Source organism: Triturus cristatus, chromosome 7, assembly GCF_964204655.1.
Source record: "Triturus cristatus chromosome 7, aTriCri1.1, whole genome shotgun sequence".
Lineage (NCBI taxonomy): Eukaryota > Metazoa > Chordata > Amphibia > Caudata > Salamandridae > Triturus > Triturus cristatus.
In genome coordinates, this window is record NC_140590.1 from 1,330,323,428 (window position 1) to 1,330,336,260 (window position 12,833).

At 46.8% G+C, this 12,833-nt stretch overlaps 1 protein-coding gene across 2 annotated transcripts in view; it reads right to left on the minus strand.

Annotated features, from left to right (window-relative positions):
• Positions 1-1,314: 1,314 nt before the first annotated feature.
• LOC146811978 (arylamine N-acetyltransferase 2-like) overlaps positions 1,315-12,833 on the minus strand; it is a 335,497-nt gene continuing 323,978 nt past the window's right edge. The window contains exon 2 of one of the 2 annotated variants that reach the window (XM_085618953.1): positions 1,315-10,558. In XM_085618953.1, the coding sequence (XP_085475079.1) occupies positions 9,721-10,557 (837 nt within the window). In that variant the 5' untranslated portion in view covers position 10,558 and the 3' untranslated portion in view covers positions 1,315-9,720. The remainder of the gene's footprint in view (positions 10,559-12,833) is intronic. The other variant, XM_085618954.1, reaches the window with a different exon arrangement.

Here is a 12,833-nt window from a genome sequence, read left to right on the forward strand (position 1 = left end):
ATGTGAAAGTCTTCTCTAGATATTTTATCAGAAAATTCCAAGTTAAAGGGCTTCAAAAACCATCATAATTTCATAAATCCGTAAGTAGACTTCGATTCCGTCATAAAAACAGCCAACACTTGTTTTGTGGAAGAATCTGCGTAGTCAGGGCTGTAATTAATTATAAAAAAACACCAATGAAAGAGTACTTCTTTATACAATATAAGGGGTCAAGAAATAATATTGATTGAATGCACTTTGTTTTACCACGTACCTAGGGCCAGATCTATCAAGGACTTGTGTTGCCTTTGCATCACCTTGAGTGAACGGGCAAAGCAAGCCCTTAAGTGAGATTTATTATGCCATGCAGAGCCACCTTGCGTAGCTCAGTAAATCTGGAGTTTCTCTGTCCTGAGAAGGCTTTCCATGGGTGAAGCATGGGTGTTCTCACACATCCACCCATGGTTTTTGGCGCATTCCCAGATTTACTAACGCTAGTAAACCTGGGAATCAATCAGTCAGAGTTGGTGAAGCGCAACTATTCACCAGTGAGAGTCTCAAGGCGCGGGGAGATGGCTTTGTAGAGTGCAAGAGGCCATCGGGAGAGCCAGGTCTTCAGGTCGTTCCTGACCAGGGGCAATGTGGGAGATTGCCGGACGCTGGATGGGTAGGGTGTTCCAGGCTTTGGCTGTGAGGTAGGAGAAGGATTTTCCTCCCGTTCTAGTCTTGTTGATAGGAGGGCCGGTGGCCAGAGAGCTGGACTGATCAGAGGTCATTTGGGTGCTTGGAAGGAGAGGTGACTGTTCAGGTATGCGGGTCCAGTGTTATGAAGGGCCTTGTATGCATGGGTGAGGAGTTTGAAGGTTATTCTTTTGACTAGAAGCCAGTGGAGATCGTGCAGGGTGATGCAACTGCGATGGGGGATGTCGAGGATCAGTCTGGCTGAGGCGTTCTGAACACTCTGGAGTTTGCGGAGGAGTTTGTACCTCCAGTAGGGTTGGAGACGGAGTCCTCATCCACTCAATAGCAAGGTAGGATGCTGGCTAATTTTCAATGCATCAAATGCTGGAGCTGTGATTACGACTATCATGCGTCTGTGGTCCGCCCGGGACCCCCATATCCCACTGGAGGTACCCCCATACTCCACGCAGGATCAGCAGGTGTGGGACACAGATACCACATCTGCACTCACGTTGTCCCACAACCTTCCTGAGAAAGACCCGCAGGCCAAGGCACACAACTACCCCTTGCACCCCAAGTCTGGTCGAAACGTCGATCCCCATACCCATTCCACCTGGATCATGTACCCCTGTTCATAAACGTGCAACACAAGAATCACATTGTGTAACGGATAAAGTTTTAATCAGTCTAAATTAAATGAACTATCGAAAACATTTCTTGTATGACACAGTCTAAATTCCTTTCACCACCCCACACTAGAGCACTTCATCTTCTTTCACGTTTCTTTGGAGCAACCTCCCCTTTCCCACCATTCTTCTCAAACTAATTATTGCAGCAATGATAAACAATGTCGTATTCGTTATGATGAAATAAACTGCTGTTAATTAAATATCCCATGGTTTTTGCACTTTAATATATTATTTTGAATTGGGTTTTAATTACTATGAGCCAATAGATTACCGGATCTTGAGACAATATAAATAATCTATTGTAGGTTGTGATTTGCTTCATCTACTGAATTAGGCCCAGGACCATTGTTTTTCGTACCATATACAACCCAGGTCCAGGACCACTGGGTCACCCCATTTATGATAATGGAGTTGTAGCAGAGGCTGGTCAGAGGACCAGAGTCCTGCCGCTGGTCACAGACTGGCGCACATGGGCTTGCCGTGCCATCAGCGCGTCTGCTACGCGACCACCATTAAGTAGGAATCGGGGTGGGGGGTCAGCTGGGAGGCGGTAGCGGAAAGGATACACTGGAGGGGGAGGTGCTACAGGGGAAGCAGTGGCGGGTGAAAACAAGGAAAGAGAAAAAGGGAAAGAGTGGAAAACGAAGGGAAGAGCAAAAAGTGGGAAAGTGTGAAAAACGAAGGAGAGAGCAAAAAGGGGCACAAAAGAAGAGGTAAGGAGAGGCAGAGCAGAAGAAGAGCAGAGTGTACTCCCACTGGACCACCAGGGATGAGGCACATGCAGGAGCCTGTGGGCGGAGGAGGGCCTCGAAAACCCTGCAGTGGAGCTCAGGGGGCGGTACTTAGCGGGACTTACTGGTGGAGCTGCGCGGGAGGACAGCAGTCACATTGACCAGGTCAGTGGTTTTGTTCTTCTTGCAGTGGAGCAGCTGCCATTAAGTAAGGATCGGGGAAGGCAGGCGAGGCGGGAGTGGAAAGGACACACTGGAAGGGGGGGAGGTGCCGCAGGGGAAAATAAGGAAAGAGCAAAAAGAGGGAAAGAGTGAAAAACGAAGGAGAGCGCAAAAAGGGGCACAAAAGAAGAGGTAAGAGAGGCAGAGGCAAAGCAGCAGAAGAGCAGAGTGCTCTACCACTGGATCACCATGGATGAGGCGCAGGCAGGAGCCTGCGGGTGGAGGAGGTCCTCGAATACCCTGCAACAGAGCTCAGGGGTCGGCACTTAGTGGTGGAGCTGCGTGGGGGAAAGCAGTCACACCAACCAGGTCAGTGGTCTTGCATTTCATGCTGTGCAGCGGCCACAATTAAGTAGGGATTGGGGGAGGGTGGGAAGGACACACTGGAGGGAGAATGGGCTGCGGGGGCAGTGGCAGGGGAAAATCAGGAAAGAGCAAAAAGGGAACTAGTGAAAAATGAAGGAAAGAGCAAAAAGAGGGAAAGAGTAAAAAAATGAAGGAGAGGGCAAAAAGAGGAAAATTGTGAAAAACGAAGGAGAGAGCAAAAATGGTCACACAAAAAGAGGCAAGAGAGGCAGAGGCACAGCAGCAGAAGAGCAGAGTGCACTCCCACTGGACCACAGAAGATGAGAGCCCAGGAAGGAGCACACATAGATAGAGAAAGAAGCCTCAAAAGGACTGTTTTTGTGCAGGAAGATATAATGTCCTGTACAAAAACAATCCTGGCTGAAAGCAGGCACCATTCCATGGTACAAGGGTCCTTGTGTTGGCAGCCACATGCGCACCAGTGCATAGGGACAGCAGGCATGTGCTATATCGTAGTAGAGATGGCGCATTCCTGCACTCTCCATTTGATGCAGCCCAGCAAGTTGTCTTGCTGCGCTGTGTTATACCAAATTTTAGTAAATCTGCCACAGAATATCTAGTTTCCTCAGAAACTAGACTCTTTGACAAACAAGTTACTTACTTTCGATGACTCTTTCTGGTAGACAGTCTATCTACCTGCAATTTCCTCACTTTTTGAAAATTCCCCAAGCATTAGACTGGATCCGAAAACTTTTCAGGAGTACCTCTGTGCTCCGCTAGGTGGGCCATGCAGCCCACGCGGACGCTGTTCCGCTCAAGAAATGGTGTGCCGAGCCCTTTTAGGCATCACTCCAGCACGCTGACATCAGTTACTATTGAGGCTGTCGTAGCCCCCAAACGCAGAGTCCAAACTTCAAAATGACTGATCTGTGTGCAGATTCCTAGAATTGCGATCTAATTAATGGGTAGAAACCAATTCACAGAATGAGGAGTAGGGAAGGATTGGTGATTAGACAGCGTCTCTACCAAAGAGAGCATTACTGAAGGCAAATAACTAGTTCTTTTGATTGTTACTTCCAACTGCATATTATTCACCTTTTGAATAGATACCAGATCAATACATTTTAGGAGGTGGGTCTGTGAAGAGGGTAAAACCATGAAGTCCTCTTGAACCAAACGGGCAAAATGCCTGTGTTGGCAAAGACAGTCAGTAGTGCTTCATGAATGTATGGAGCGACCCCAACATAGCCGCCTAGCAGATGTCAGAACATGAACTCTGCATGCCAATGCAGTGGTAGCAGCTATGGCAATTGCGAATTGGGCTCACAAACCTATTGGGGCTACTTTTTGATCAATGCGTAGCTGATTTTGATGCAGAGTATGATTCAACTGGAGGTGTTCCTCTTTTACACTGCCTTGTCTTTTTGGTCCAGTGAACCCAACAAAGAGCCGATTGTCTACCTTGTGTTATTTGGTGCTCAAGACCAGACTCTCTGGATGCCATACTCTCCGTGCCCCAGTCCACTGCCACTAAGATGACTTTGGCCAGATGATCCTGATCTTCAGAACTCGGGGCAGAAGACAAATTGGCAGGAAGGCATACAAGAGTCACTAGTTCGACTCCAGGCCGAACGCACCTCCTAGCAAGAGACGCATTGGAAACTGCAACGTTCTGATCTGCTGACATTGTGCGTTCTTGGCAGTGAACAGATTGAGCTAAGGTTCTCCTCATTCGCAGAAGAGACCTTGCTCCACCTACGGGTGTAACTGCCACGCGTGGTCTGCTAGATGTCGATGGCTAAGCTTGTCCGCCGTGACATTCATAAATCCTGCCAGGTGGATCAGCACATGGAAAATCCCTTGATGGTCCACCCTTTTCCAGAGACATAGTGCTTCCTGGCTCAAGGTCCAGGACCTCAAACCGCCCTGCCTTTTGCCATACCACATGGCAGTGGTGATGTCTGTAAGGACCTACACCAGCCTTCTTTTGATGGATGCCAGGAAGGCTTTCAGTGTTAATGGGGTGGCCTGCAGCTCCAGAAGGCGGATATCAAGATGGGCCTCCGTCGGGGACCAGATGCCTCTGATCTTCACCTCTCCTAGATGGCCATCCTAACCCAGAAGAGACATATCGGTCACCACTGTCAACTCTGGATGGGATAGGGAGAGGGGTCTGTCGCTAACCCAATCGCAGTCCAGCAACTACCACTGCAGACATTTTGCATTCTCCTTTGAGATCAGGATGTGGTCGGTGAGGTTCCCTTGCAGCTGGGCCTACTGAAACTTCGGATCCCACTGTAGAGCCTGCATGTATCATCTGGCATTTTAGACCTGCAGGATGCAGGAAGCCATCAGTTCCAATAGCCTCAGTCAAGCTCTTTGAGGTGCATGACAGAGGCTGAAAGAACAGGATTATAGCCAGAATGTCCTGGAGAAAGGCACAAAGCCGAACCATGTCCAGAATGGCTTTGATGAAAGGGAGAGTCTGTGAAGGAGTCAGTTGTGACTTTAGCAGATTTATAGTGAACTCCAAAGATGACGATGTTCGCCATAGTCTGAAGGTGGTTAAAGACTGCCTGGGGCGAGCCTGGTTTCAGCAGCCAGTTGCGGAGTTAGGGGATGACCGGAACCCAGACCTCCAAAGGTGTGCTGCTACCACCACTATCAATTTCGGGAACACCTGAGATGTGTGAGACCAAAGAAAGGTACAGCGAACTGACTGTCCTATAATGAATAATGGGCTTGCAGGACTTGTATATGGAAATAAAAGTCCTGCAGGTTCAACACCACTCTCCAGTCTGAAGGGCAGCCAAGACCTGGGCTAATGTGAGCATCTTTAATTTTTCCTTCAGGAGAAAGGCGTTGAAAATGCTCAGTGCTAAAATAGGGAGTCTTCGTCCTTCTTTGGTACCAGAAAGTAGCAGGTATAACAACCACAACCTACTTCTGGTGGAAGCACCCTCTCTGTAGCCCCTTTGGCCAATAGGGCATGCACTTCATGCTGTGAGATGGATAGATGGCCCTCTGTCAGGTATTACAGGCTAGTGGAAGGTGTGGTAAAGACGTGCAAGGTGTATCCCCGAGTGATCCACCTGTCTGATGTGATGGACTGCCAACATGGCAAAAATGATCAGATCCAGCCTCCAACCAGATGGCTATACTTCACTAAAGGCACCCAAAAGAAGTTTGTCAGGTAGCGAAGCGTGGGGACTAAGAGTCATGCCCTGACTGCGGGGGTGGTAGGCACCTCGGCTGCAAAACTTTAGGCACCTTGCTAGGGTTAGGTTGACTGACAGTATAGGATACCTCTACGGAAGTCACAAAAAAAACAGTAAGGCTGATATGGAGCATGATTTGGCACTGCTTTCCTTGAAACTCTCTAGAACACAATCTGCCTTGTCCCAAACATGCAAGTCTTGTCAAATGGCATGTCCATCAGGGACAACTGGCAATTGCCCGAAAAACCTGTTGACCTACGCCATGTGATACAAATGGCTATGCTGATGCCAGTGGCCCGCCCAATGAAATCGGTAGTGTCCAATTCACAATGAATAGTAAACTTAGCCGCATACCAACCTTCCTGTATGGCTTGGGTGAGGACAGGTCAGAGGTCTTCTGGGAGACTGGGAAGACTTGAGCCACCAAATCCAAAAGAGCATGGGAATAGCAGCCGAGGAGGCAGCTGGCATTCACAGACCTTAGGGCCAAATTGGTGTAAGAAAATAACCTCTTCCCAAAGGTCTCCACTTGTTTGGACTCCTTATTGGGTGGAGTAGTCAGGAAAGCATTTGGGTTGGTTCAACTTGTAGACACCTGCACCACCAAGCTTTCAGGAGAGGGTGCGGAGACAAATGCCAGGCTCACCCAAGGCAGGGCGATGGCATCCCGCAATTTGGCGACTGCCAAAAACAAAGTTTGACCCAAGCTCCCAAAAGGGTATCTGTAAGGGCCTCACTGAAGGGCAAGAGAGGCTCAGTAGATGTCTGATCTAGCTGGAGCACTTCTGTCAAGACACTGGTTTTGACCTATAAAGTGGGGAGATGGAGGTCAAGAACTTTGGCTGCCCTACACATGACCATTGCATAAGATGCGCTTTCCTGAATAGCAGGACAAGGGGGTGAGAGGAGTCCTGTCTCAAGGAAGTGTCAAAGCCCCTCAATTCTTGAAGGTCATCATACCAATTTTCCTTGTAGTATGGTTGCCATATTTAATCACCCGCATCGTAATCATTGTCCAAATCCATGCAAATAAAGAATGTCCTGTATGTGTCCTTTCTTGTGGTGGTGACAAATCAAGCAGGGGTGGTAAAACGTCAACAGAAGCCGATCTTTGCCTTGGTCATAGCGGCGCCGACGCGGAGTCCAAGAACATAATTGGCATTACGTTCACCTCCGTTGATAGAAACTACATCGGCATCGAGGCTCTGGGAACTGGTGTGGCACCAGAATCTGAACGGAAGCTGGAGTAGGCACAGTGGTGGATTTAGGGGGTTCAATTGACTCTTGGGCAAGAATCCACAAAGGACTGACCACAATTGGTCTTTCTTTTTAACCATCATATTGCTCATCAGGTTGAGGCAGCCCTTCTGATATACTAATATAAATGGGTACTTTGAGTTAGTTCTGTCACATCTGCACGTGCCAGTTTACAAAGGCATTATTTAGCTCAGCCGGCCTCCTCACATTTTAACATTTTGGCTCTTCCTATCAAGAGAACGGGTTTGTCTCTACATATGCAGAGCATAGTACCCGACCCCTTATGAAAACTGTGCATAAGGTTCTCCCTACTGTCTAGGAACCCTTGTGTGAATGATTTCATCCCATCTTTTGGTGTTACGCTTATCCTGAGTGGTTTGCTGGAAATAAGGGCATATGAATCAAGCACATAACATGACATTTTTTATTAAAACATATTTGGAATGTCTATGTGCAGTACTTTGAAAAGGAATCAGGAGTACGTTTCACAAGCTGCAATCAGGCACGTAGCAGAAACAGACAAGCATTTGCAATGCAATAGGTCTCGCATTTCAGAGAGTTTAAGCTATTAGCATTGTAAATGACAATGCCTTTTATGTATGTTTTAAAAACATAAATAAAAGGCATTGTCATTTACAATGTCAGTAGCTTAAACTCTCGTCAATGCGAGACCTATTGCATTGCAAATGCTTGTTCATCTTACTCCGATCACTGCCTGGACTTATTTTTGAGGACAGAGGCTTATTTTTTATCTTCGGAGTTTGACGTAGGGCTAGAGAACGAAAGAGCCAACGAAGGAGAAACAGAGGATGGCATAATGGGAAAGTAGGGGTGAAAAGGAACCTTCAAAAGTGAGATTAGAAATTTAGTGATGGGGAAAAAAAGAGGCTCCAGGTGGAATCGGCGCTAAGGCAGCCTTGGTGTTATATAACTCTGGCTTAACTGACTCCCTATACAAACTGCATGCATTTAATCATCATAAACTGAGCACTGAACAGTACACACACCGCAGCTGGGTAACAATCTTTGCAGATTCCAGGAAACAGCAGCGACTGGCGCTCGTGGCCAGTCAGCAGGGAGCGATGGAGGGAGGGTGTGCATTGAATAAGTGCGCGGTGCGCGGAAGAGGGTCAGGTCGCGTCGTGTGTGCTGATGAGCAGCGAGCGAGGGGAGGGAGGAGTTGTGAAGAAGCAGCGAGGAGAGAGGGCTGTAGTTGCCTGGAGGTGCGGACGACACAGTGCATGATTTCAGAGACAAGCATCAGCCTGCTCTCAAACACCGAGCGCCTGCACTGGAGCGGTCTCCCTCACTCCCAAGGTAACACGCCACGGCACCGCCTGTAACCCTGCAGCCGGGAGGAAGGGCACAGGCCGAGCCGGGGCCCCGCCACTGTCCGGATCCAGGGGCTGACATGCACCTGAAGGACCGGTGTCGGGGGTACACGGCGTGACAGCATTTCAAACCAGCCAATTGGAGCCAGGTGCTGTACTCTGCGTAAAAAGGCGGGGAGCTAGATTAAACATCTTTATGACGAAAGCAACATTTATCAACTAAGCAGTAAGTTACTTTGGTGAAACGTATTTGAGGTGCCTGTGTGGATGGTTGCAAAGCGGTTTGAAGCGCAGCTTCCAAATCTAGGCACTTGGCAGCAGATGGAGTAGTTTCTAAAGATCAGAAAACACGAATTCTGCCAATCCCACCAGTAGAAATAACAAGCGTTGGCCGCGCGCGAGCGGCCGGAGATGCAAAATGTGGTGGGGGAGGGGGAGAAGCGGGAGTTGTGTGTGCGCGTGCGTCATCGCGATCGTTCTGAAAGCGAAAGTGATCGCGATGACGCACACGAGTTTTCAAAGTGCTGTTGGCGGCCGGCTGCGTGCGTGCACGATCGCGTGAACGCAAGCGTTAGGCCAGCCAGCAGCACTTCGAAATTCTCACATACAAAATGTCTCTTCGAGCCAGCGCATGCGCTGGGCTCAGCGAGACCTAAAAAAGGAATGAATGACTAGTATCAAACAGACAGAGAGAGGACAATGAACCAACTCGTATTCATTTGGATACCACCACTGTGCTGTCATTGTAGGAGTAATATTTAAACAAGTAAACTTGCAGCAATTTCTGATTAATTCCTGAAGCTAGAATTTCTGCTAGGGTACAATGCATTTTACTTAGGGGCAGTATCTTTTTTTGGAAGATCCGCTGGAGCTATAACCTGTGAACAAGTGCTCCACGTTAATAAAAGTCTCAGCTCTTTTCAAAAGGACAGTATTATCTCTTGTTTGATTTACTAGTTTGATGCGCTGTGGCCATGGGCCCTCAGGCTGGAAATGCGTTTGTGGTTTTCTTCTGTGGCTGCTTTCACAATGGCTGGAAGAGTTGCGGCATACTTGCTGTATATCCAACGATAAAAATAACTTATTTCGTTTCTGCAAATTTCCACCATGTATGAAGAGCCCCGGTCCAAATATGGAAGGAATATTTTAGCACCAGTTCTTCGTGTAGTAAAATGGATCACCCCATCGTTCATGTCCTAGGCATTCAGTCTTGATCTGATAGGCTTTGTGTGAATGTGTCTTGATTTTATCAGCTCTATTTTCTGTGCATTCCCTGTAACAGGAGATCTTGTCATCTAGACTTTTTTCAGTAAATTGGAGGGGGTGGAATGATTTCTTCATCTTTTGGCTCCAGTTTTCCAGTTAGCACTATACCGAACTTTTCTTTCAGGATACTGGGGATCTCTTCCTCCTCAAGCTCTCTAGTCTCCTTTTGGTAGGTGGCCGTCCCTGTGCAAGTAGTAGTAATAAGTCGCAATCCCATGTAAGTAAGCATGCCTTGGGGTAGGTGCAGGGAACAGAATGCTTTGCAGAAGAAGAGAGAGCTGGGTGAGGTCTGATGGTACTCGCACATAGATTTAAAGTCTGCCAACTTCCGCTTGGTCAGAGTGAACTTATAAAGGCTTGCCCAGGCACTACGCTGTAGCTCAGTAGCATCCTGAATGCGCTCCAGGACCCACATTTCGCCATCTGCCCATAGCCTGAAGACCCCGTTCTCCTGAGTCTGCTCTGTCCTGGGTTCAAGAAGCAGAGGCATTCGGAAAGAATCACCGAAACCAACATCACACAACCACTGCTGACCGCATAATTCAACTAGCAGCACCATGTGGTCACAAGGAGGGCCGTAGCGCTTGGTGAAGACATTCTTGACGTGGGCTGAGAGGATGATCGTCTGGTAGCCCAACTCCTTTAGCAGCCAGTAGAAGAGGCTGTTGTTCTCGAAGCAGAACCCACCACGGCGCCTGCTGACAATCTTGTCATACACTTCTTGAGGATTTAGAGTAATTTTCTCTCCACAGTGGATGGACAGACTCTCAAAGGGCACAGACAACAGGTGGCATCGGTGGAGCGCCCTTAAAGCTTCCAGAGAAGGCACTGTTGGGCCATTATAGCCAATTCTCAACAGATATGCGGTGACGTCCATTCTGTGAAAGATAAAGGACACTAATCAGTACTTGGTTGTCATGATTTTCCCCTTGCTCCGATAACCATCCACTCTTTGAACCCACAGTTTTATTAAACACCTATATTCCATTTTATTTTATTGTTCCAATGTCTTTTTTCTTTAATGTCTGTTTTGGTGATCCTACTGACTGAGCTGAGCTTAAACACACTTGGTTTCAATACCCTGCCCTCACTTCTGAATTATTGGTAAATGTTTAGAGTTCTCACAAGTGAGTACCCTGTTGGACAGAATGATGCTTAAGACAATCTGAATACATCAACATAACAGTTCTCAGAGTACAGAAGTAACCAGTGTGGTGAATCTAGACTTTGTAACTAATATATACCTCACTAGACGAGAAGGACCTCTACTTCGGGGTAATGAAAGATAAAATAATTCCTCCACTTTAAGGGTGGGCCTGTTGGTCCCACATGGGTTAGAAATAAAAAGAGGAAAAAAACGAAAAAAGCCCTGTTGGGGCCGGAAATTACAGTGCTGGAGTCAACTCCGGAGGTAAAAAAAATCTCGTAGGGAATCCCAAAGGGTTGTAAATACTGCCCTCACCCACTCAATGAGTGGCATGCTTCATCATAGGGCCTCTACGACAATCTGACGCAGACCAACGTCCAGGAGGGACCCAAGGAAAACTACAGAATACAGAAAAGGTAGAATTCCAAAAGGTAGGGATCCCTCTAGCAGAGAAGAATCTAAAACTGTCTAAGTGGATACCCGAGACCTTTATTATGGATCCCACTTAGCAAGATTAAAAAGGAAATTATTCAGTGTATATGGACAAAGTAACATAGCCATTACCCTGTCTGCTGTAGCAACATGTTTCTGCCCTTGATTGTTGCCCGGTAGGATTGATGGCATTTATCAGGATACAAATCCCTAAAAAAAAGTCCTAATAGTGTTCCCTCCTAGTCTAATCACTAGCTGGTAAGGTACCTAATGGTGGCAATAAATTAGCCTTTTGTACACACACATTGTCTGCATACCTACAGGAATAAAACAACATACATAATTATAATCATATTTCATTCACAAAACTATAACTGTCCATAACCCCCTTATGTTTGGTAAGTTATCTTTTATCTTATCGTGTTCATCTCTTCACCAAATACTGCGTTCACCCCAATCTTAAAACCGTACACCCTGTGGAAAATAACACACTTCATCTCCAGTATTTTACACCAAGTGCCCAGGTACCTGTATTGTTCCCAACTTACCAGCGTTTTATCAATGATGATCCTAGCCCAGGGACAGAGTGGGGACACCGCCCTATATTCACACTCTAAAACGGAAAACCAATGCCAAATGTTTAGAAATTTAGAAATCGCGGAATCTGGCTTAGGTGGTTAGTCTGCAGAAACACCACATTTCTGCACGTCATCATCTCATGTTGTGAACCCCTAGCTTGTCAATGATGATTGCGTATGAATGCTGATTGAGCGTATGTTGACGGGACACTCGTTTCTCTGTGCCCCATCTCTACCCCATCTCTACCCCTTCCCTTTAATAAGGAAAACCAAATCCAAATATTTAAGAAGTTTGAATTTTTTTTCAAGATCCACCTGTGGACTTAAGTGAAAATCAGACTTCTATAATTAGACTGCCAAAACTTCTGATTATGCGTGTTTTTTTAATATCATATGTACTAACCTCTAGCTAGTCTGGGATGATTCAGGGTGACTGCAGATTGAGCTTTTGTTATCGGGATGCCCCATCTCCCCTTTTTTTCCTTTCACAAGGGGTCTAATTAATCATAATTCCCTCTGGCATTGGCGGGTATATTTATCTCACACTCACTCTCTTGCATACATCCATACTTCAACACCCAACTGACTACATCAAGGTACAGGTATTTCCAAATTGGCCACTCTGCTCCCTCCGACGATATTTTCAGGTGAGTTCCTGCTTCCATAAGACCGAAAGCTCTTCCGCTCACTTGCACTACTTGTACACGCTCCTTCACCAATAGTCCACGAGTTATTAGATGGTATAGGGGTGGTCATCTTGAAACAGTATCATCCAAAAGACCCGGGCTCAAACGCTTGTAATGGCAGTCTGTTTCTCGTTGAAGGGAGTTCCCCTTATTGACCGTCAGAGAATTTACCGCTCTATTTTTTTTTTAAGTACATGCCCCCGGGATAATAAGACTTAGTCTTAAAACTATGAAGTTATTAAAGTTTTTTGGAGAGTTTTGATTAGTATATAAACCACTCATGTAGCCCTTGTCCTGGTTCCCAAAGATT